Source organism: Phyllobates terribilis, unplaced genomic scaffold, assembly GCF_046119375.1.
Source record: "Phyllobates terribilis strain yellow unplaced genomic scaffold, ASM4611937v1 Scaffold_2__4_contigs__length_985480577, whole genome shotgun sequence".
Taxonomy (NCBI): Eukaryota; Metazoa; Chordata; class Amphibia; order Anura; family Dendrobatidae; genus Phyllobates; species Phyllobates terribilis.
In genome coordinates, this window is record NW_027362762.1 from 186,132,427 (window position 1) to 186,157,922 (window position 25,496).

Consider the following 25,496-nt stretch of genomic DNA (forward strand, 5'->3'; position numbering starts at 1 on the left):
TGAGACACAAAACAATCTTTGGTGGACTCTTGCAAGCAACAGAAAAAAATCAATTTTTTTCACTGTGCATACAGCTGAATTTCACCTACCAAAAAATGACAAAGTGGGCTGCTACAGCTTGCACTATCACATTAGCAAATGAAAAAAAAAGATTTTTGTGCTGTGCATTGAGAAGCTCTGCAGAGTCTGTATACAGCTCTATTTCAACCCCAAAAATTCAAAAGGTGGACTTCAAGGGCTTGCTTGCTTGCTTTATCACATTAGCAAGTGAAAAAACAGATTGAAGGCATACTCCTGCATAGAACACAATACAACCGGTGCACAACACAGTTCTATAGCATGGGCCCTGCTCTTTCTGACAGAATCTCAGGAATTGCACAAGAAAAAAAAATGTGCTGCAACATCAATTTCACAGGTAAACAGCACAGGACTTAGCACACAGGAGCACACTGAGCAGCAGCAGTGAGTGACATGCATAACATTGCGCTGAGGGAACATAGCCACTCTTTAAATAAGAGGACATGTGATTTCAGCAGCCAATGGCAGAAGCCCTTGTGTCTGGACAGTGTGGATGCTTCCTGTGCTCTGATTGGCTAGCCGCCTCACTTAAAGTTACAGGGGAAAAAAAAAGATCACAAGTGTGCCGCTGCTCTGCCCTGTTCTGAGCTGTCAGCAGCCCCTCCACTCATCTAACACGTCCCCCAGCTCATCAAAAACAGCCACTATGCTACCTAAACTGTTCAAAATTTTGTAGTTGCTCCGCAATCACGTTCCCACACTTATTCGCCGTGCATTGCCGATTTTTCCCGATTTTAAGTAAAAATGATCGTCTTTCTGATCATGAACCCAAATGTGCCATATTCGTGTCGAATTTAAGTTGTAAGTTCAGATTTCAAACAAATTTGCTCATCACTACTTGTTAGCAGTATACAGCTAGGTTTGTTCAATTTTATTCGCACTGCTGTATTGTGGAAGCAGATAAACTTGTCCATCATCAGACATGATCCGATATTACTGAGGTAATAATCGTGACATTTTTGGAAGCGTGCCAAATATTATACTCCATTTAAAGTCTGCCAGTTGTGTTGTTAAAACCTTTTCCCACTTGGTTTCTGACCAATACCATACTAATAGGCCACTGCCTAAAACTGTGGTTATCAAATGTGACATGAAACTTCTGCGGTAATAATCGTGACATTTTTGGGAGCGTACCAAATATTATTCTCCATTTAAAGTCTGCCAGTTGTGTGTAGTTCAAACCTATTCACACTTGGTCGCTGACCAATACCATACTAATAGGCCACTGCCGAAAACCATGGTCATCAGACGTGATCCGATATTATTGCGGTAATAGTGAAATTTTTGGGAGTGTGCCAAATATTATACTCCATTTAAAGTCTGCCAGTTGTGTGTTGTTCAAACCTATTCACACTTGGTTGCTGACCAATAGCATATCTGTGAATGTTGTCAGAGTATTATGCCACTTTTACGGACTGACAATAAAACATACAAAAACTAATCTAAAATGGATTTTCCTGAAATGTTAAGAAACATTCTTTCCAGGGTCATGACTTGTATATAAGGCCAAATAAATAACAAAAACAAAAAAAAGCTCCTCCACACCTTAGGTTATGTTCACACGTAGTGTTTTTGATGCGTTTTTGCACTTGCGCATTGCTTTCAACGGTGAACAATACATTCACCAGTAAATGTAATTTTAACATTTAAGTACCTTATCTGGCCATGTGGTGTGTGAGACATGATCAGACATATCCAGTTTCATTTATGAAGGAGGGACTCTGAAAGTCACAAAGCCTATTTTTACAGGGCCATCAGTCGGCCTTTACTATTTTTAAAGGGCCAGCAGTTGGCCCTCACTATTGTTAGAGGGTCATCAACCAGCTATGCTTTTCATAGCCCCTCATTGCTACTGCAATACAACGTATCCATCTGAGGTGGTCACATTTTCTTTTTCGTTTATATATTCTGTCAAGTTTGAAATTTTGATGTCAATCATGGGGCCCTCACAATTTATGGATGCCCAGCAGGCTGCCCTCACAATTTATAGAGTGACAGCAGGTGGACTCCACTATTTTTAGAAGGCCAGCAGGCTTCTTTGGGATAGATGAGACCAAGATAGAGCTTTTTGGTAAAGAAGCACATCATTCAACAGTTTACTGTAATTGGAATGAGGCCTACAAATAAAAGAACACAGTACTTACAGTCAAATATGGTGGAGGTTCAAAGATATTTAAGGGTTGACTTGCTGCCTCTGGCACAGGGTGCCTTGACTTTGTGCAAGGCGTCATGAAATGTGAAGATTCTCAATGGATTTTGGGTCGCAATGTAGTGCCCAGTGTCATAAAGCTGGGTTTGCATCCTAGGTCATGGGTCTTCCAGCAGGACAATGATCCCAACCATACTTCAAGAAGCACCCTGAAATGGATGGAAACAAAGCATTGGAGAGTTCTGAAGTGGTAATTCCAGCTCCAATAGTGTCAAGTCTGCCACCACTACCTCTTACATTCAGAAGCTGTAGATAAACTGGCAATGACACAGTAAATCATTAAATTGTGTTAACTTTGATTAATTTCTGACAAATATGAAAAACACTGTAAAAATTATGAATCGGTCAATGAGTGCATAGAAAAGCATAAAATAAAGTTATGGACTGTGGAAGAGATCTATGCGACCAGAATGAACACTCATCTACCTAGCACTTGTCCCTATTGTAAATGCATCTAGCAGCAGAATCAATAGGGTATAGATTTGCATTTTTTTCTACAGCATGCAGTATAAGGCAATAATACCTGGCTGGATAGGTGTAATACGCTATCCATACTGTGATAGCTCACCCGTAAACAAATTTCAAATAAGAGAGGTAATATTGTAGAATATAGAATCTATTTAAATTGTCTTTCCCATTATTAAGGAGTGGGTCTCCTATACTGTTATTGCGTATGCAGTAAGTTTAAGGGCTGCAAAAAATTAGGACGCACTCCAATACACATTTGAAGAGACGTAGTGAATAGCCTCAGTTAAAAAAATATTTTCTATAATTAAGGAGTGGGTCTCCCACACTGGTAATGCCCATGCACTAAGTGCATGGACTGAAAAACATTGATCCCTTGGGGTATACATACATATATATGAAGTTATAGGTAGTCCTCTAAAAATAGTTCCTACAAGCATCATATACACCCTTAAAATAATTATGTATGCGTTGCATGATGGTCATCCTGGTGGTATGATGGTGGATTATGAGGAGAAGAAGGAGGGCGACATAATATAGAAGAAATCTTGAAGAGTGTACCCATGTCTGGGTGTGAAGGGTTGCATGGGAATATACTTCCCCCCAAAAAAAAAAACATTGAATTTGAGTTTAAGTTCTGATGCTATGATTCGGTAGTGTTGAGAAGTCTGGCCCAATCCAGCCCTTGTTCATTTTGATAAGAGTCAGCCTTTCAGCATTTTCAGTTGACAGGCAGATGCACCTATCAGTTATAATGCCCTTGGCGTCACTAAAAACCACCTCTGAATAAATGCTAGTGGCCAGGACCTACAAGGCAGAGAGCCAGTTCATGCCACGTGTTCAGCTTGGATACCCAATAGTTGTAAGATACAGAGTAATCACTGAGGACACTGGTACGGTCAGCAAGGTGGTCCTTCATCATCTCCCAAAACTTTTCCCTCCTTGTCAGAGTACCCCATGTATCAGAGCCTGGGAACTAGGAGGGTCTGAAAAAACTCTCCCAGACCTTTGCCAGTGTTCCCCTGCTTCTGCCACATCTGATTTGTGTCTCACTTGCCTGTACTCCTTGGTTGTCCAAGGAACTGTGACCTCTGCCGCCAGCTTTGTCCAGACTCAGCATTGTCACACTATAACAACACATTACAGAGTTCCCTGGATGAAGCAGCACCTGCTATACTCAGAATGACCCGGCATAGACGGCAGCCCTGCCATACGATGCAAACACATTTTCTCCTGCGCTGCTCTAGGTGCGCTGAGCGTTTGTGGAGAAAATCTTTTACAGCAGAAGACTTCATCAACTATAAGTTCATGCTCAAAACCTACAACTCTACTCTCCACCTGACTAAACAAGTCTACTTTACCACCCTCATCACATTCTCTAGCCAACAATCCTAAATTACTTTTTGAAACCTTACACTCCCTCCTGAGCCCTAAAGTACAGATCCCCGTCATCACCAACCTAAGAGCTGCCGATCTGACCACTTATTTCCTACAAAAAATTCGATCATAACAGTCAAGACATTTTTGCACAATCCACTCAGAGTCTGGATACCCTTCCCTGCCACACCTCAAGGTCACTTTCCATCTTCGAACCTGTCACAGTAAAAGAAGTGACCAGACTCCTCGTTCCTTTTCACCCTACAATCTGCAACAGTGGCCCTATTCCCTCACATCTCCTTCAGTCCCTTTCCCCTGCTGTCACTACCCATCTAACTAAAATATTTAATCTCTCTCTTTCTTCAGGTATCTTTCCCTCTTCATTCAAACATGCAATCATAACCCCTTTTCTTAAAAATCCATCCCTGGACCAGAACTGCACTGCTAACTACAGACCGGTCTCTAATCTTCCTTTCATCTGTAAACTCCTGAAACGCTTGGTCCACTCCCGTCTCATCTGCTATCTCCCAGACAACACTCTTCTCGACCCTATAGAATCTGGTTTCCGCTCTTCACACTCTACTGAAACTGTCCTCACAAAAGTCTCTAATGATCTACTTACAGCTAAATCCAATTGGCACTACTCCCTGCTGTTTCTCCAGGATCTCTCTGCCGCATTTGATACTGTGGATCACCAGCTCCTCCTCGCTATGCTCCGCTCTAAAGGCCTCAAGGACACCGTTTTCGCCTTGTTCTGCTCCTCATGCCATCCACACTGAACAGACGGTATGAATGTGGCGTGGGTAGTACCATCTGTTTCGCAGGAAACCAGCTCCTGTTCCTCCTCCTCTTCCTCATTATCACCGAATCTGCATTAAGATGAAATGAGGCTGGGTTGTGTAGCATCATCCTGTATAGTTTCTTGCTCCATTTCCTCATGCTCCGCCTGCAATGACTCTTCTTTAATTGTGAGAAGCGAGCGTTTAAGTAGACAGAGAAGTGGGATGGTGACTAGTGATGAGCAAGCGTGCTTGTCACTGCTCGGTACTCACCCAAGCATCTCACTGCTCGAGATGCTCAGCGCTCCTCGAGAATTTCCGGAATGGTCAGGCGGGGGCTCGGGTCCCCTCCCCGCATGTTTGGTGCTCTTTAGAGAGCCAATTAACATGCAAGGATTGCCTGCCACTCACTGTAATGCCATAGCCATGTTGGTTGTGGCATTACAGTGATTGTCTGGCCACATAGTGTCATCAGGTCTATGTAAGTCCGGGTGACCCTATGCCCGTCACAGTGTACCCCGGAAACAGGCAGAGTAGGGAGAGCTGCTGCTGAGTGAGGGAGAGATTTTCTTGTTTATTAGTTAGTACAGGTATTCCACAATATATATATATATATATATATATATATATATATATATATATGTATATATATATATATATATATATATATATACATATATATATATATATATACATATACACTGCTCAAAAAAATAACGGGAACACTCAAATAACACATACTAGATCTGAATGAATGAATTATTCTCATTGGATACTTTGTTCTATACAAAGTTGAATGTGCTGACAACTCAAAAATTATCAATGGAAATCAAATTTATTATCCAATGGAGGCCTGGATTTGGAGTCACCCCCAAAATTAAAGTGGAAAAACATTCTACAGTCTGATCCAACATTGATATAATGTCCTTAAAACAAGTCAAAATGAGGCTCAGTATTGTGTGTGGCCTCCACGTGGCTGTATGGCCTCCCTACAACGCCTGGGCATGCTCCTGATGAGGTTGTGGATGGTCTCCTGTGGGATCTCCTCCCAGACCTGGACTAAAGCATCCGCCAACTCCTGGACAGGCTGTGGTGCAACTGCTGACACACTCAAGCCACATGAGGTCTGGCATTGTGCGCACACAGCCTTAAAGTTAGCCATCTGTTTTTTATTGAACCTATTCACAGTTGGTTGCTGACCAATACTATACTACAAGGTCACAGGCTAAAACCATGGTCGTCACACATGATCACATATTACTGTGGAACTAATTCAGACATTTTGTGGAATGTGCCAAATATTCCCCTCCATTTAAAGTTAGCCATCTGTGTTTTGGTAAACCTATTCAAACTTGGTCGCTGACCAATATTATACTACAAAGCCACAGCCAAAATCTGTGGTCGTCGTCACACATGATCGCATATTTGTCACGCAAGGTGTGGGAAAGACTAAGTGTAACACAAAGGGAAGATGGGAAGAGAACCTAGACTCTAGGGAAAGGGGGGAGTGGAGACCTACTAGGCTGATCTGATATCATCTTTTCCCCCCTACCGTCCCTATATTGGTTCTTCACCATTCAGAGCAAAGAAACCTATCCCTCTATTTCCTAGCACTTGGCCATGAATAATGAAGGGGGGGATGAGTACTAGTCGATCCCCACTAACAACTAAAGATAATCAGGTAGACAGACACGGGGAAAGATAACTTAGCATGAGCTGATTTCAGAGAGAAACATGTGAATATCACTGGCACCACCCTGTAGCAAAGTGAAACTATTTAAACACCCAGCCAAGAGTGTCAATTAGAGCAGGAGGGAGGTAGCTGCTGGGTCCTAGAGTGAAACAGCTAAGAAGGTATAATGCCAAATGAAGAGATCTTCTGCAACCAACTGCAGGGCAACTGCTCGTCACATCTGACACACCCATGACAATATTACTGCGGTAATAATTCAGACATTTTGTGGAGGGTGCCAAATATTCTACTCCATTTAAAATGATAAAGGCACGTGGTAAGGGAAAGGAAAGTGGATGTGATAGTGCACGCAGAGGACGAGGCCGTGGGCAAAATGAAACTGTGTTTACTGAGGGAGTACAAGAGACAGCCACATCATGTCGAACTAGCTTCCTGTCCCAACACCACTCTTGAAGCCAGAGCAGTGTGAAAAGAGTAGCATCGGTGTCTCTGCCTCCTGCAGGGCAGAGACGCCGATCCCCTCACCGCCGCGGTCCCGGTCCAGCATCCTCCGGCTACCTTCCTGCGTCTGCCCAGGGTACGCGCAGTTCCCTGGGCGCTGTACTTAGGGCGCGCGCTCCCTCCCTCTTAAAGGGGCCGCTTCGCCTTCCAAAATGGAGGTGCCTGTGCAAGATTGTTGCTTGTGTGCTAACACTCTTCTCAGTCCTCAGGTCCCAGTGCCCGCCAGCCTGTATATCAGTGGTGCCCGCCTGCCTATCTATTAGCTACCACCACCAGCACCCTGGCTTCCACACGGTCAAGTCTCAGTAGCCGTGAATCTGAACCACATATTCCTCGCCCTGATCCTCCTTCCTCCAACCATGCCCAGTGCCCGGAGACAAGTGATCCCACACTTGGACACTCCGAAGAGCTGTTCACTTTTCAATTTATAGATTCAGGACTCTTACCCGGCTAGCTTCAAGTGGGGCAAGAGCAGATCACATGTAACGATGTCCAGATATTTGAGCAGCCATTTTCACATGAAGGCGATGGTGGTTAAGTGCAATAACTGTCGCAAGAGCTGGATGATGATGAGACACAATTGCCTCAAAGTCAGGAGGAGGACCAGGATGCGGAAGTGGAAGACGAGGTGGTGGACGATGAAGTCACTGACCTAACCTGGCAAGGTGACATGCAGATTGAGGACAGCAGCTCACAGGGGGAGGAAGGCCTAGCACCACAACAGGCGGGAACAAGCAGAGTGGTGGCCACAGACACAAGGCAGGCAACTCTTCCCCGTAACACCAACACGATGGAAGTTGCCAGTATAACTGTTAGGTCTTCCCGAGTCTCATTGTTTTTTAAAGACTGTCCAGATAACCCCTAAAAGGCCATTTGCAACATCTGCCAGACCATCATCAGCAGGGGCAGCAAAACTACCAGCCTGACCACCACCAGCATGCTCAGGCACATGACAGCAACCAGGTGGGCCGAACGCCAGGGTCCAGAAACTGTGTCTGGGGGTGACATCACTGCTTGTTCTGCTGTGGTGCATGCACACCAATTCCCTGTCCATGGCACATGTGAAGATGCCTCTCACCTGCTGCACCTGTCATTGCACACCTTGTCATTACCACCATCAGCAACCAAATCCACGTCCTTGTCCCACCACAGCATTAAGTTGTCCCTACCCCAGTTCTTGGAATGCAAACACAAATAGGCAGCCAATGCCCTACAGGCCACACTACTAAACTCACACATTTCTCGAATGCTTGCGTTTGAAATGTTGCCTTTTACGCTCGTGGAGACAGAAGTTTTCTGCAACCTGATGGCAGCGGCTGTCTCACAGTTCTCGGTTCCCAGCCGCCACTATTTCTCCCAGTGTGCCATCCCCGCATTACACAAGCTTGTTTCCCAGAACATTAGCCATGCCTTCAACAACGCAGTTACTGGGAAGGTCCACCTAACCACGGACACATGAACAAGTGCTTGTGGCAAGGGACGGTGCATCTTGTGATGGCACACTGGGTTAATGTAGTGGAAGCTGGAACCCAGTTGGACCTTGGGGCGGAACAAGTCCTCCCGACGCCGATGATTGTGGGCCCTGGGTCAATCAGGGTTGCCCCCAAATTCTACAGCTCCTGCACCTTCTCCTCCTTCTCCTCAGCCTTCTCAGCCTCCATCTTAGAAATGACCACATCAGTCACAAGCTGGAAGCACTACAGCACTGCCTCATCCCAGTGGCAACAGGCTCTGCTGAAGCTAGTATGCTTAGGGGACAAACCCCACACCTCTGAAGAGTTGTTGACAGCTGTAACAGAGCAGGCAGATCTGTGGCTGTCACCGCTAAACCTACAGCCAGGCATGGTCATGTGTGACAATGGACAGAACCTGGTGGTGGCTCTGAAGCTAGGCAACCTCACACATGTACCATGCCTGGCCCATGTCCTCAACCTAGTGGTTCAGCGGTTTGTCAAAACCTACCTGGATCTGCCTGATCTGCTTGTCAAAGTACGCCACATGTGTGCCCATTTCAGAAAGTCACCTAACCTACAGCTTTTGCTGCCCTCGCCGTGCTTCAGCAGCGTTTGCAGCTTCCAGCTCACCGACTGGGAAAATGTTTTTCAGCCCATGCACTTAGTGTATGGGCATTACCAGTATAGGAGACTCATTGCTTAACATTGGTAAAAAAATTTTAATGAGGACCTCTTCTACGTCTCTTCAAAGGGGTATTGGAGTGAGTCCAATTTTTTTCCAGCCCCTTCAGTCACTGCATGGGCATTACCAGTATAGGAGACCCATTCCATAACAATGGTAACATTTTTTTTAATGAGGACCTCCTCTATGTCTCTTCAAATGGGTATTGGAGCGTGTCCAATTTTTTGCCAGCCTTTGCAGTCACTGCATACGCAATACCAGTATAGGAAACCCGCTCCTTTATAATGGGAACATTTTTTTTACTGAGGCCCTCCTTTATATCTCTTCAAAGGGATATTGGAGTGCATCCTAATTTTTGGCAGCTCTTGCAGTCACTGCATGGGCATTACCAGTATAGGAGACCCACTCCTTTATAATGGAAAAAACATTTTTACTGAGGCCCTCCTCTATGTCTCTTTAAAGAGGTATTGGGGTTTTTTCAAATTTTGGACAGACCTTAGAGTTACTGCATACGATATAACACTATAGGAGACCCGCTCCTTAATAATGGAAGATTATTTTTTTAAATCAGGTCCTCTATGTCTCTTCAAATGGGTATTGGGGTTTTCCAAATTTTGGGCAGGCCTTGAAGTCACTGCATACGATATAACATTATAGGAGACCCGCTCCTTAATAATGGGAACAACAAAGCATAGCCAGCTGATGGCCCTCTAACAATAGTGAGGGCCAACTGCTGGCCCTCTAACAATAGTAAGGGCCGCCTGATGGTTCTATAAAATAGGCTTTGTGACTTTCAGAGTCTCTCCTTCATAAGTGAAACAGGATGTGTCTGATCATGTCTCACACACCACAGGGCCAGATAAGGTAGTAAAATGTTAAAATTACGTTTACTGGTGAACGTATTTTTCACAGTTGAAAGCAATGCGAAAGTGCAAAAATTAATCAAAAACGCTACTTGTGAACATAGCCCAAGGTGTGGGGGAGCATTTTTGTTTTTTTGCTATATATTTTGCCTTATATACAAGTGATTACCCTGGAAAGAATGTTCCTTAACATTTTTTCCAGGAAAATACATTTTGGCTTCGTTTTTGTATGTTTTATTGTCAGTCTGTAAAAGTGGCGTAATACTCTGACAACATTGTTCACAGCAGTGACCTGGGAGTCAGAGATGCTTCCAGGGGTCTTCCCCATGCTGTTCCCATATCATTTGAGCGACTTGGCCAATTTTTAGGCCCCCTCCAGACCTCCAAAGGGGGGCCACCGGATAAATGCTGAAATTTCCCATTGACTTACATTGGGCTCGTTGCTCGGGTTGAGCACTCGAGCATTACATTTTGCTCGGCCTGAGCAACGAGCACACGGGCATTTTAGTGCTCTCTCATCACTAATTAAAACTGTTTTTTATTGTATAGATTCTTCCTCATTGTTTTTATTCAACTTTTTTTTTTATACATTGCAGGGCTCTGGGGCTTAGTTAATAATGCAGGGTATGGCTTTGCTCTTGCTCCCAATGAATGGCAAAAAAAGGAAGATTTTCTCAAGGTTCTGAATGTGAATTTGATTGGTATGGTGGATGTGACTTTACATCTACTGCCCCTTGTAAGAAAAGCCAAAGGACGAATTGTTAATGTAGCTAGTATTATGGGAAGAATGTCCACTATTGGTGGAGGATATTGCCTGTCAAAGTATGGTGTGGAGGCTTTCTCTGATTGTTTAAGGTAAGTTTGAAAAATTGTGTCAAACACCTAATATTGGTAAGAATAGCGCAGATGGCTGCTAATATGGCATGTTTTACATCTTGCTCCATGTTCATTTAAGAACATATACTGGATATAAAAATTCGACACACCCCTATTAAAATGACAGGCTTTTGTCATGTAAAAAAAGAATAATTTCAGAACTTTTTAAACCGGTAATGTCTCTCATAACACCCATCTAGTTGTGTTCAGAATTAGCCAATCACATTTAAACTCATGTTAAATTGTAGTCAGTACACAGCTGTCATCATTTACATTGATTTTGTTTAACCCCATATAAAGTTTAGCTTTTCTAGTAGTATTTTCTTGACATTTTCTTAGTTGGACTGTACATCAAAAGCCATGGTCTGTATCAGTCAGGAGAAGGGTACTTAAAAATTTCCAAGGCATTAGTTGAGTTTGTATGTTCTCCCTGTATTTGCGTGGGTTTCCTCCGGGTTTTCTGGTTTCCTCCCACACTCCAAAGACATACTGATAGGGAATGTAGATTGTGAGTCCTAATGGGGACAGCAATGATAATGTATGCAAAGCGCTACGCAATATGTTGGTGCTATATAAAAATAAAGATTATTATTATTATTGTACCATAGAACGCTGTGAAGATGGTCATCAAAAAGTGGCTTAAATGTGGCACAACAATGACATTACTAGAACTGGATATTCCTCAATAATTGATGAAAAGACAAGAAGAGCATTGATCTGGAAGGCTGCAAAGAGGAATACAGCAACATTTGCCTTGTGACAACATTCTCCTGTATTCATATATCTGGTCTGGAGGGTAGGGTGGCAAGATGGAATCCTTCTCTTACAAAGCAAAATATCCAAGCCCAGCTATGTTTTACCAAAACCTACATAAAGTTTGGCAAAAGCATCTGGGAAAACGTGTTATGGTCTGAGAACAAGGTTGAACATTTTGGCCATAATTCCAAAAGGTAAGTTTGGCACAGAGCCGACACTACCCATCACCATAGCCACAGTGAAGCATGGTGGAGGCAATATGATGCTTTGGGTGCAGTTTTTTCAGTAGCTGGAACTAGGGCTTTAGTCAAGGTGAAAGGAGTTATAAATTGTTCCAATTATCAGTCAATTTTACATCAAAACCTTCAGGTATCTGCTAAAATTATGCAGAGGAATTTCACTTTTTACAATGACCCTAGGCATGACTCCGAAATAAAAAAAGAAAAGCTTTGCCAGAGTAAGATAAAGTTTAGGAAAGGTCCAGCCAGAGACCAGACCTGAATCCGATTGAAAATCTGTGGGATGACTTGAAGAGTGCATTGTACACAGGAGATGCCCATGCATTCTGACAGATTTGGAACACTACTGCAAGGAAAAGAGGACCAATATTGACAATTTTGGATGTGACATGTTGATGGACTCCTACCCAAATAGACTGAATGCTGTTAGTACTTCAACAAAGTATTTGTGCATATTTAGTATATTTTAGTTTGTTCTTTAATTAAATTGAATAGATTATAGTTGACATTCAAGGTGGAAAAAGTTTTGAAATTATTCAATTCTTCTTGGTATGATTTTTTTACATGACAAAAACCTGGCATAAAGTGTGTAGACATTTTATATCCACTGTATGTATTAGGGGTCAAAACAAGCCATTGTTTGAAGTTGTCAGAATTCTCATGCTGTCCACATGGAGGCCGAAGTGCTTATGGCATGTTGGATAAAGTGGGACAGCTGGTGTGCTTGTAGAGGGGAGCACACGGGGCCGCTACCATGACGCTGTGTGCCGGAACTATCTTTTCTTCACCCAATGCCCCCTCTACTGTTAAGGACTGAGACTGGAGTATGTGCTACAATGGAGGACTTGCTGTACTCACTGTTACACCGTTCATGGAACTGGGGGATTCCCTGTTGAGAGGAACAGAGGCCGCTATCAGCAGACCAGACATAACCTCAAGAGAAATGTGCTGTCTCCCAGGTGCAAAAATTAAAGATGTGTCTGACAGCATATCAAGACTCTTCCGACCTACAGATCACTACCCATTCCTGCTAATACATGTGGGGACAAATGACACCGCAAGAAAGGACCTGGAAACTATCTGCAGTGACTTTGAAAACTTAGGCAAGAAAGTGAATGATTTGGGAGCGCAGGTGGTCTTCTCATCCATCTTCCCAGTGGATGGCCATGGAACAATGAGGTGGAATAAGATTCTACAGGTGAACAACTGGCTACGTCGATGGTGCCGTCAACAATGATTTGGATTTCTGGATCACGGAATGAATTACCTATATGATGGACTACTTGCTACAGATGGGGTGCACCTTACGAAGACTGGAAAATGTGTATTTGGAAGTCGCCTTGCTACACTCATCAGGAGAGCTTTAAACTAGAACAATGTGGGAAGGGAAGCAAAAGGCCAGAAAAAGCCATACAGCTGACAAATACTATTGAGATCTCTGCTATTGGAAGTGGAAAAGAAGAACAAAGACAAAACAATTTAAATAATAAAAATATGGGAGGAAGAGAAACCAATCACAAACTAAAATGTTTTTATTCAAATGCACAAAGCATGGGCAACAAACAAGGAGAATTGGAACTACTAATGCAGGAAAAGGAATATGATGTCATTGGAATCACTGAAACTGGGTGGGACGATACACATGATTGGAATACAAGGCTAAAAGGATACAATTTATTTACAAGAAACAGACTTGATAAACGAGGAGGTGTCGCATTGTATGTTAGAAAAGCGTATATCTGCACAGAGATTGAAGCTTCAGAGACTGAGAGTTCTGTGGAAACTGTTTGGGTAAGAATACAAGGAGAGAACAACGGAAAGGACACCATTGTAGGCATTTACTACAGACCACCTGGGCAAACTGAAGATATGGATGAACTCTTTATGTATCAAATGACCAAGTTCTCCAAAAAATCTGACGTAGTGGTCATGGGAGATTTCAACTATCCAGATATTTGTTGGGAATCTCTTTCAAGTAAAACTAACAGGTCAAGCAAATTCTTATCCTCTCTTGCTGACAACTTTATCTTCCAAAAGGTAGGGGAGAAAACAAGGGGATCTGCTTCTTTGGATCTAATCCTTATAAACAAGGAGGAAATGGTTGAGGAGGTAAAAGTGGCTGGAACCCTAGAGGCAGCGATCATGCTATTATAGAATTTTGGATAACTAGAGGAAGACATGTGAAGACTCAAACTTCAAGGTTAGGTTTCAGAAACGCAGATTTTAAGCGACTCAGAAAGAGAATAGGAGGGATCCAATGGCTGGATGTCCTTAAGCACAAAAATGTCCAGGAAGGATGGGAAATTTTTAAAAATGAGATTCTCAAAGCACAATCGTTAACAATCCCGAAAAGTAGGAAGAATGGGAAGCATTTAAGGAAACCAGGATGGATAAACACAGAATTTAAACACGTGCTAAAAAGAAAGAAAGAAATGTTTATCAAAGGGAAAGCGGGAGGCATATCTAAAGAAGATTATAATGCAGTCTGCAGAACCTGCAGGGCACGTTTCAGGTTAGCTAAAGCTGACAATGAATTAAGGCTTGCAAGGGATGTCAAAGCAATAAAAAAGGATTTTGGGGGTATGTCAAAAGTAAAAGAAAAGCCAAAGATGTTATAGGATTTTTACAGGATGAAAATGGTGAAATGGTAAAAAAGGATGTCGAAAAGGCCAAACTTTTTAATTCCTATTTTTCATCAGTTTTCTCTCAGAAAGAAAATGTAACATCAACTGATCTTCACTGTCCTATTAAAGGAATAGAAGAATCCAGGTTATCTGTAAACAGAAAGACTGTGAGGGAATATTTAGCTAACATAAATTAGTTCAAGTCTCCAGATCCAGATGAATTACACCCCAGAGTACTGAAGGAGATCGTAGAAGAAATTTTAGAACCACTCTCCATAATCTTTGAAAATTCTTGGAGAACAGGAGACGTCCCAGAAGACTGGAGAGGAGCAAATGTTGTTCCTATCTTCAAAAAGGGGAAGAAGGTGGACCCAGGGAACTATAGGCCGGTGAGTCTGACTTCTATACCAGGAAAGATCTTTGAACAAATTATTAAACAACATGTATGTAAGTACCTGGATAAGAATGAAGTGATTAACCAGAGTCAGCATGGGTTTGTAACTAACAAGTCATGTAAGACTAACTTCATTTCCTTCTATGACAGAATCACTGACTGGGTAGATCAGGGAAATGCTGTAGATATAGTATATCTTGACTTCAGCAAAGCATTTGACAAAGTATCTCACACCATCCTTATTGAAAAAATGACCAAGTATGGAATGGACAAGGCAACTGTTAGGTGGATTCATAACTGGCTTAGTGATCGGACTCAAAGATGGCTTCACATCCAGTTGGATGAATGTCTCAAGTGGGGTACCACAGGGCTCTGTCCTGGGACCTGTATTGTTCAGCATCTTTATCAATGATTTAGATGGAGGAATTGAGGGTAAACTGATTACATTTGCTGATGACACAAAGCTAGGAGGGATAACCAACACTAGAGAAGAGAGAGAGAGGCTTCAAAAAGACCTAAATAAACTGGAGCAGTGGGCAGCAACTAACAGAATGGTTTTTAACAGGGAAAAATGCAAAGTACTACATCTGGGCAATAAAAATGAAAAAAGCATATACAGAATGGGGGGAATAGAGCTAAGCAACAGCACACGTGAAAAAGACTTAGGTATACTAATAAATCATAGACTGAACATGAGTCAACAGTGTGATGCAGCAGCAAAAAAGGCAAATACAATTCTGGGATATATTAACAGAAGCATACAGTCTAGATCATGTGAAATCATTATTGCACTTTACTCCTCTTTGGTCAGACCTCATCTGGAATACTGTGTCCAGTTTTGGGCACCACATTTTAAAAAATACATTGACAAACTGGAACAAGTTCAGAGAAGAGCGACCAGAATGGAGACCGGTCTGCAAACCATGTCCTATGAGTAACGGTTACAGGATTTGGGAATGTTTAGCTTGCAAAAAAGAAGACTGAGAGGAGACTTAATAGCTGTCTACCAATATCTCAAGGGCTGTCACAATGTAGAAGGATCATCTTCACTCTCATTTGCACAAGGAAAGACTAGAAGCAACGGGATGAAACTGAATGGGAGGAGACACAGATTAGATATTAGAAAAAACTTTTGACAGTTAGGGTGATCAATGAGTGGAACAGGCGGCCACGAGAGGTGGTGAGTTCTTCAATGGACATCTTCAAACAGAGGCTGGACAGACATCTGTCTGAGATGATGTAGTGAATCCTGCTTTGAGCAGGGAGTTGGACCAGATGACCCAGGAGATCCCTTCCAACTCTACCATTCTATGATTCTATGATTATATGACACCGACTTCAAGAAAGACAGGACATCGTAGATCCGGGCTAACAGACTCACTTTTACTGTGCAATTCTTCCATACATGGCTGCAGTATACAGATCAAGATAAGTTCTATGATTACTGAAGTACCCTTAGTAATGTGCCTTTCCAGTGTCTGAACATGGGACAGAACTTACACCGGTCCTGTGCAATCGGGTCTTGAACCCAGGGATGTAGTGACCTGACCCAGGCCTCCCATAATGGCAGGCATACACTGCCTAATGCTCCTCACTACTCACTCTCTCCCAACTGTCTGTAACCCGGAAATGATTTTCTATAAAACGACTCTAAACCCCTCCCAGCTAATGATGTAACCCCAGTATTAACTACCTAGTGGGTAAGCAGTGTAGTGTACTAAATCCCTATCTCTATTGTATAGTTCCCCCTTCTGGGCAGACCTCCCGCATCCCAAGGACGGCCTTAGGCAAAGCCCATAGGGAACCGGCATACAATAATCAGGGATTTCACACAAGAAACACTTTTATCACATAAATAATCATAAACACATATAATCTTCATATTGACGTCTTCATCACCCCCAGCCCCCTACATGCTACTCGTGGAAGCTGAAGAGATCAGTCAGATTATCCTGCAGACTGTCTGCTACTCCCGCTCCTTTTTACATTCGTTCAACTAGAACCCAAAGGAGTCACTTCATAATTCCAGCATAACTTTTTCCTCCCTATGCTGTGTGAATAAGATGGACAACAGGTCAGAATTGTTTTGCCAATATGAGAGGAACCCACTAATATTAAGCAGATGGTTTTTAAATTTATTCTTGTAAATGGATTTGCATATTAACCATACCAATGTTTATTTTTAATCTACAGGAGGGAGCTACGTGAATTTCAAGTAAAGGTCTCTATAGTAGAACCAGGTGCTTTCGAAACAACAATGCTGCTCTCAGCTGATGGTCATTTAAATAACTTAAAGCGTCTCTGGGGAAATCTCTCCACAGAAATTAAAGACAGCTATGGCAAGCAATACTATGAGCAATGTAAGTTTATGTCTATAGATGCAACTTCATGTATCAGAAAGCCTTACTTTCAAAAACTCAGTAAAAATAGAAACAGAGGATGGGGATCCAAGAAGCCAGATATATTTAAAACATCACTTTAATTTTACCAGCAAACATTGAAGTAATAAATAGCATGGACTGTGTTAACATATGTGTTGGATGCCCTGTTAAAAACCTAAATAGCAGCATGTATCACATTTGATGAAAAAATAGATTTATCCTTCTACTCAAAATAACGGAAAGGTAACACATAGACCTTATTAGTTCAATAGGGTCCATCAAGCAAAGTTGGTTTTGATCATAAGATTTAATCGGTTACTGCATTGCAGACACCAAGATGCAGATTTAGCAGAGGTATACAGTCAGCGTTGGCACCTTTTAAATTCCAGTTGAGAGGTATAAGAATTTTGTTGATGGTTATAGGAAGCAATTGATTGCAGTTATTTATTACAAAGTGTGTGCAACCAAATATTAATTCGAGGGCATTAACAATTTTGTCTGGACCATTTTGGGGTTTTCTGTGAAATTATGTAAAATTTGCCTTTTGTTCTCAGTTTTTTTTTGCGATGTTCCAATACACACAATGGAAATAAATATGTGGATAGCGAGACATGTAATTGCAATCATTTTTTGAAAAATACTTTACTTTCTGGAACAGTTTAAAAGGTGCCTTTCTGCTATGACTGCAGATCCCGATTCCTTAAAATTGGTATTTTGCACGACAATCTTAATAAATTAGGCTGCTAGAGTAAAATACATGTAATACATTAAGTGTCAGTCGACTTATTTTTTTATGCGCTTCTCAAATCTGACGTGCCCCTCTACTAGAAATGTACTCCAGTCAGAAATTGGCAAAATTTATGGCAGTAAAGTTTCATGAATTAGATGGGCAGGATTAACTAACAATACCTCGTTCATGTGGTGTCAACATGCTCACTGCACCCCTAGATGAATTCATTAGGTGCTATAGTTTGTAAACTTAGGTTACCTATAAGGGGTTTCTTCTGTTTTGGCACCTCAGGGGCTCTGCCAAAGTGACTTGGCACCCTCAAACCAGCCCATATGGCGCTTCTTCCTTTCTGAACTTTGCACTGTGCCTCAGAAGTAGTTTTCAACCACACATTGGGTATCAGTGTACTCAGGAGAAATTGCACAACAAATTTTGGGTTCCATTTTCTCTTGCCATCTTTGTGAAATTTAAAAAAATTGGGGCTAAAAGCATTTTTGTGGGAAAAATGTGATTTTTTTTTATTTTCACTGCTCTATGTTATAAACTTTGAAGCACCTGGGGGTTCAAGGTTCTCACCATACATCTAGATACATTCCTTGAGGAATAGTTGTCTAGTTTCCAAAATAGGGTCAGTTGTAGGAGTTTTCCATTGTTTAGGCACATCAGGGGCTCTCCAAATACGACGTGACACCCGCAGACCATTCCATCAAAGTCTGCGTTCGAAAACATTACTCCTTCCTTTCTGAGCCCTGCTGTGCACCCAAACAGTAGTTTATCCCCATGTATTGGGTATCTGCTTACTCAGGAGAAATTGCAAACTAGTTTTGGGGTCCATTTCCTCCTTTTACCCTTGTGAAAATAAAACAACATTTTTGTGGGAAAAAAAATAGATTTTTTTTAAGTTATAAACTTCTGTGAAGCACCTGGAAGTTCAAGGAGCTTACCACACATCTAGATACATTCCTTGAGGTGATGCAGTTGTCGCTTTCTACTGTTTACGCACATCAGGGACTCTCCAAACACGACTTGATATCCACGCCCAATTCCAGGTATTTTTACATTCAAAAAAATCAAACTGTGCTTCTTCCCTTCCAAGCCCTGCCGTGCACCAAATCAGTAGTTTTCCCGTACAAATGGAGTATCGACGTACTCAGGAGAAATTGCACAAAAAGTTTTGTGGTCCATTTTATCCTCTTACCCTTGTGAAACTAAAAGAATTGTTGGCAAAAGAAAAATTTTTGTGAACAAAAGGTAAAAATGTTAATTTTTTCCTTCTACGTTGGATTATTTCCTGTTAAGCACCTGAAGGGTTAATTAATTTCTTAGATATGGTTTTGAGCAGCTTGAGGGGTGCAGTTTTTAAAATGCTGTCACTTTTGAGTATTTTATGTCATATAGGCCCTGACAAAGTCACTTCAAATGTGATGTTGTCCCTAAAAATTGGTCAACTTTTAACCTTTCTAACTTCCTAACAAAAAAATAATGTTTAAAATGATTCAGATGTAAAGTAGACATATGAGAAATGTTTTTATAAATTATTTCACAAATAACCGCAAGTTATATCGAACAAATTTTTACTACTATCTTGAAGTACAACATGTCATGAAAAAAACAGAATCAGTGGGATCCGTTGAAGAGCCCCAGAGTTATTACCACGTAAATTGACTGGTGGTCAGATTTGGAAAATTTGTCCTGGTCATGAAGGTGAAAACAGGCTTGGGGGTGAAGGGGTTAATAATAATGTTCATAATGTGGTTTCTGCTGTGTATATTCTGTACTTGTGTGCACGGTTCTTGTTCCTTGTGTTTGTGCTGGTGTGCCCATGTGACATGTAACATGTGAGAATGCGATGTGTGCGCTATACCTGTGATACCTGTGACCGTGCTACGTGTTCCCTGACATTTGCACAGTGATTTCCTGATACATGTGCTGTGATGTTATGTTTGTACAACATAGCTTATTTTATTCAAGGTGGTACTTAAAGTTAGTTGTTTGGGAAAAATTTGAATGTTACCAGTGGTAAAATAAAAAGCAAGAAAAAAAGCAATAATCCCCTACTGGCACTTGCCAGGATCCAACATATCCCACCCCATGGTCTTAGTAGCAGGAAGTAGTTACCATTCAAAGGGGCAGCAGAACCACAGGGACCGTGATTGATTGTCGTGGTCAGGTGTTTTCAATAACGTGTCATCGGTGACATTGATGTGCTGCTGAAGACACTAACTATGGCAGCCAATTAAACGGTCCCCCCAACAATTCTGCTGCTTGGAAAAGTGAGTGCTTCCTGCCGGAAAAAATGAAGACCACAGGGCGGATCCATTGAGTCTTTGTAAGTGGCAGTAGGAGAGTACTGCCTTGCTTGTTGCTTTTTATTTTACCAATCCACCTGTATAATTTAAATGATACCTAGACATCCCCTTTAACCTTTTAATGATGAGTGCAGTACGGAAGTTGAGCCTGGCAGATGACAGCAGTGTTATTCAGCCATCATCTGCCTCTAACAACTGTGAGCGGAGAGGAGCTCTGCCAGTGGCTGTTAATCTGTTTCTCATTCTATTATAGTGACATTTACAGCACGTGGTCCAGGGGGCGCTATCATCGTTGCTCAAAAAGTTTTACAATAAGCTCCCATCTGCATGAACCTTATCCAGAAAGGCAACATATTGCTTGAGATCGCTTACATAAACTAGTAGAGAATTCTAGCAATATTTTATAGAATAACATTTTCATTCATATATCTACAGTTGAAAATGACTTGAAGGGTTTACTAAAGACAGGAAGTCCGAAGATTTACAAGGTTACAAATTGTATGGAACATGCTTTGACCGCTGTGCACCCTTGGACAAGATATTCTGCTGGCTGGGACGCCAAGCTCTACTATATCCCTCTATCATACCTCCCTACAGTGTTATCTGACTATTTGCTCTGTCGATATGCACCCAAACCGGCCAACAAGTAGTTACCAACAGAACAAAGTACAACCAAACGTGGCTGATTTGATTTAGCTTAAAAAAATGTTGTAATTCTAATAATTATCATCAACTAAGACTTACTGTTATACATATATAATATTATGTTATTAATAAATGTTTTAAGAATGTCCCTATTGTGATGTAGTTTATTCTTACAAATTAGTATGTTGTGACCTCTTACTAATGATAGGTGTAAATTAGAAATATATAGCACAATGGTCCACATCACCACAACAAGATCAGAAGCATAGTGAATGGAAAGGTAATAGAAGATAAAAGGTGTGTGATAATACATTTTATACATATGATAAAATATAACATTATTTATCCTTAACTGCTTTTATATTCAGTTTTATCCATGTTTTTTCTAATAAATTAAGAAAACTTAAAGGGGTTTCAGAAAACTCCTGTCCACAGCTAATAAATAATCTGAACTGTTATTACCCTCCCTGGGTCAAGCGCTGAGTCTACAATAGGAAAATCCACAGTACTGCAGCCAGACTTATACAAAATATGTATTGTAAGGGAGCGGCATTTCCACCAGAGAATTTAGTGAGACAATGACCCAGGCAAGCTAAGTAAAACATCCTTTGTTGTTCAAATACTGCCCACATGAAATAGCTTACTTCCGATTCGCAGCCGGGAATACCTAAATAAAGTCCAGTGCCGCTGGCATTTGCAAGGTCGTAGGGTTCTCGAGTGCTATTGTGGTTGTCCACATTGCTGGCTCTAGTCTGTGTTAGCTTCACCCAGCCAGGCATACGTCCACAGCACCTAAAGCTCTGCTGCATGTGAAACCAGACACAAACTGACAAACCCAAACCTTAACTGCAGGTTTAAATGAAAACCGTGGCCATGAGCCACTTGTAAGACCTGGACTCGAGGAAGCGATCTGTCCCACTGCCATCCTATAGATCGGTAGTTATCCGGTCCATACTGTGTATGTCCCTTTAAGTAACCTAGGACTGTAAGTAGCTTCTGTATACTGCAACTCACTCCTTAGTTATCCCTCTACAGTCATATGATTTAAATCAGGGATCCTCAAACTTTTTAAACAGGGGGCCAATTCACTGTCCCTCAGACCATTGGAGGGCCGGAATATAGTTTTAAAAAAAAACTATGAACAAATTCCTATGCACACTGCACATATCTTATTTTGAAGTAAAAAAAACAATACAAGAACAAATACAATATTTAAAATGAAGAACAAGTAAAGTTAAATCAACCGGTATTTCAATAGGCAGGTAAATGTCCCCAATAGGCAGCATAGGTCCCCAATAGGCAGGTAAATATCGCCAATAGGCAGCATAGGTCCCCAATAGGCAGCCTAGGTCCCCAATAGGCAGGTAAATGTCCTCAATAGGCAGGTAAATGTCCCCAATAGGCAGGTAAATGTCCCCAATAGGCAGCATAGGTCCCCAATAGGCAGGTAAATGTCCCCAATAGGCAGCATAGGTCCTTAATTTGAAGGTAAATGTCCCCAATAAGCAGCATAGGTCCTCAATAGGCAGGTAAATGTCCCCAATAGGCAAGTAAATGTCCCCAATAGGCAGCATAGGTCCTCAATGGGGAGGTAAATGTCCCCAATAGGCAGCATAGGTCCTCAATGGGCAGGTAAATGTCCCCAATAGGCAGCATAGGTCCTCAACAGGCAGGCTGTTTCCCCCTTATAATGCCCTATGCAGGCTGTTCCCCCTTTATAATGCCCCATGCAGGCTGTTCCCCCCTTATAATGCCCCATGCAGGATGTCACCCCCCATATAATGCCCCATGCAGGATGTCCCTTTCTCCCACCATATAATGCCCCATGCAAGATATCACTCCCCTGTCTTTATAATGCCCCATGCAGAATGTCACCCCCCCATATAATGCCCCATTCAGGATATCACTCCCCTGTTTTTATAATACCCCATTCAGTATGTCACCCCCCCATATAATGCCCCATGCTGGATGTCACCCCCCATATAATGCCCCATGCAGCATGTCACCCCCCCATATAATGCCCCATGCAGGATGTCCCTTTCTCCCACCATATAATGCCCCATGCAAGATATCACTCCCCTGTCTTTATAATGCCCCATGCAGAATGTCACCCCCCCATATAATGCCCCATTCAGGATATCACTCCCCTGTTTTTATAATACCCCATTCAGGATGTCACCCCCCCATATAATGCCCCATGCTGGATGTCACCCCCCATATAATGCCCCATGCAGCATGTCACCCCCCCCATATAATGCCCCATTCAGGATGTCACACCCCCATATAATGCCCCATGCAGGATAGCACTCCCCTGTCATTATAATGCCCCATTCAGGATGTCATCCCCCCCATATAATGCCCCATGCAGCATGTCACCCCCCCATATAATGCCCCATGCAGGATATCACTCCCCTGTCGTTATAATGCCCCATTCAGGATGTCACCCCCCCCATATAATGCCCCATGCGGCATGTCACTCCCCCCATATAATGCCCCATGAAGGATGTCACCCCCCCATATAATGCCCCATGCAGGATGTCACCCCTAATATTATGTCCCATGCCTCCATACATTAAAAAAAAAAAATCAAATACTCACCTCTCTCCTCCTCACCTGCTGCAGCTGCTCAATTCCGGACTCATCCCGCTCTGCGCTGCCTGTGATGGCTCAGGGGAGGGCACGGTGTAAAGACGTCACCGCACCCTCTGACCTGAGACGTCACAGGGAGCGCAGAGCAGGAAGACAGCGGATCTGCGGAGGCATGGGGAGAGGTAAGTATCCGGCTGCCGGGGCCCTGAGCAAGCGGGGGGAAGGGCGGGCGCTGGCACCGCTCTCCTCTGCCCACAGCCCGGCGGGCCGTAGTTTGAGGACCCCTGATTTAAATGAATCTAAAGTTCATTAATCTCATATATTCTTCAGGTATGTTTCAGTTGTGCTATTGAATCACTTTTCATTTGTTGTGTTCCAGCATATCTGTTGGTAAAAGTGTATGATTTATATCCCCTTTTCAATGTGAAGATCTGACATGAGAATTGAATATTCAGTAGGGGGAGGTACCTTCAGTCTCTGTCTAGACAAGACAGAGATCTGGAAAGTCCCCAAAAGTAGTCTGGTACAAGATGTGACACAGGGCACATCCTCACCTCCTCCAGGCTCCATGCTTAGGGTAATCCATCCTTTTCTTCTCAATACTTTCAGCCAGGCCTAAAGCCTAGGATTTTCCTCTGACTTCTACAGCCAAGGTGGCTAAAGACTTTTAACCCTTTTTAACCCTGGGTACTCGCTGTCCGGATTAACCCGTGCTTCTTCAGCATTAGGTCATACTATCTGTACCGAAGAACCTATTGCCCTCGTGTTGAGGAAATCAAGAGTCGCTCGCCTCACCGCATTTGTTCGTCATTTGGTTTAAGTACACTGCTCAAAAAAATAAAGGGAACACTTAAACAACAGAATATAACTCCAAGTAAATCAAACTTCTGTGAAATCAAACTGTTCACTTAGCAAGCAACACTGATTGACAATCAATTTCACATGCTGTTGTGCAAATGGAATAGACTATAGATGAAAATTACTGACAATTGTCAAGACACACTCAATAAAGGAGTGGTTCTGCAGGTGAGGTCCACAGACCACATCTCAGTACCAATGCTTTCTGGCTGATGTTTTGGTCACTTTTGAATGTTGGTTGTGCTTTCATACTCGTGGTAGCATGAGACAGACTCTACAACCCACAGGAGTTGCTCAGGTAGTGCAGCTCATCCAGGATGGCACATCAATGCGAGCTGTGGCAAGAAGGTTTGCTGTGTCTGTCAGCGTAGTGTCCAGAGGTTGGAGGCGCTACCAGGAGACAGGCCAGTACACCAGGAGATGTGGAGGGGGCCCTAGGAGGGCAACAATCCAGCAGCAGGACCACTACCTCCGCCTTTGTGCAAGGAGGAACAGGAGGAGCACTGCCAGAGCCCTGCAAAATGACCTCCAGCAGGCCACAAATGTGCATGTGTCTGCACAAACGGTTAGAAACCGACTCCATGAGGGTGGTATGAGTGCCCGATGTCCACAGATGGGGATTGTGCTCACAGCCCAACACCGTGCAGGACGCTTGGCATTTGCCACAGAACATCAGGATTGGCAAAGTCACCACTGGCGCCCTGTGCTCTTCACAGATGAAAGCAGGTTCATACTGAGCACATGTGACAGACATGACAGAGTCTGGAGACGTCATGGAGAGCGATCTGCTGCCTGCAACATCCTTCAGCATGACTGGTTTGGCAGTGGGTCAGTAATGGTGTGGGGGTGGCATTTCTTTGGAAGGCCGCACAGCCCTCCATGTGCTCGCCAGAGGTAGCCTGACTGCCATTAGGTACCGAGATGAGATCCTCGGACCCCTTTGTGAGACCATATGATGGTGCGGTTGGCCCTGGGTTCCTCCAAATGCAGGACA

The 25,496-nt window shown here is 42.7% G+C and overlaps 1 protein-coding gene across 1 annotated transcript in view; it reads left to right on the forward strand.

Moving 5' to 3' along the window:
• Positions 1–21,203, forward strand: part of LOC141201356 (retinol dehydrogenase 7-like) — a 92,388-nt gene extending 71,185 nt beyond the window's left edge. The window contains exons 3-5 of the mRNA XM_073663368.1: positions 10,698–10,956; positions 17,184–17,350; positions 20,846–21,203. Coding sequence (XP_073519469.1) covers positions 10,698–10,956; positions 17,184–17,350; positions 20,846–21,060 — 641 coding nt within the window. The 3' untranslated portion in view covers positions 21,061–21,203. The remainder of the gene's footprint in view (positions 1–10,697; positions 10,957–17,183; positions 17,351–20,845) is intronic.
• The last annotated feature ends 4,293 nt before the right edge of the window (positions 21,204–25,496 follow it).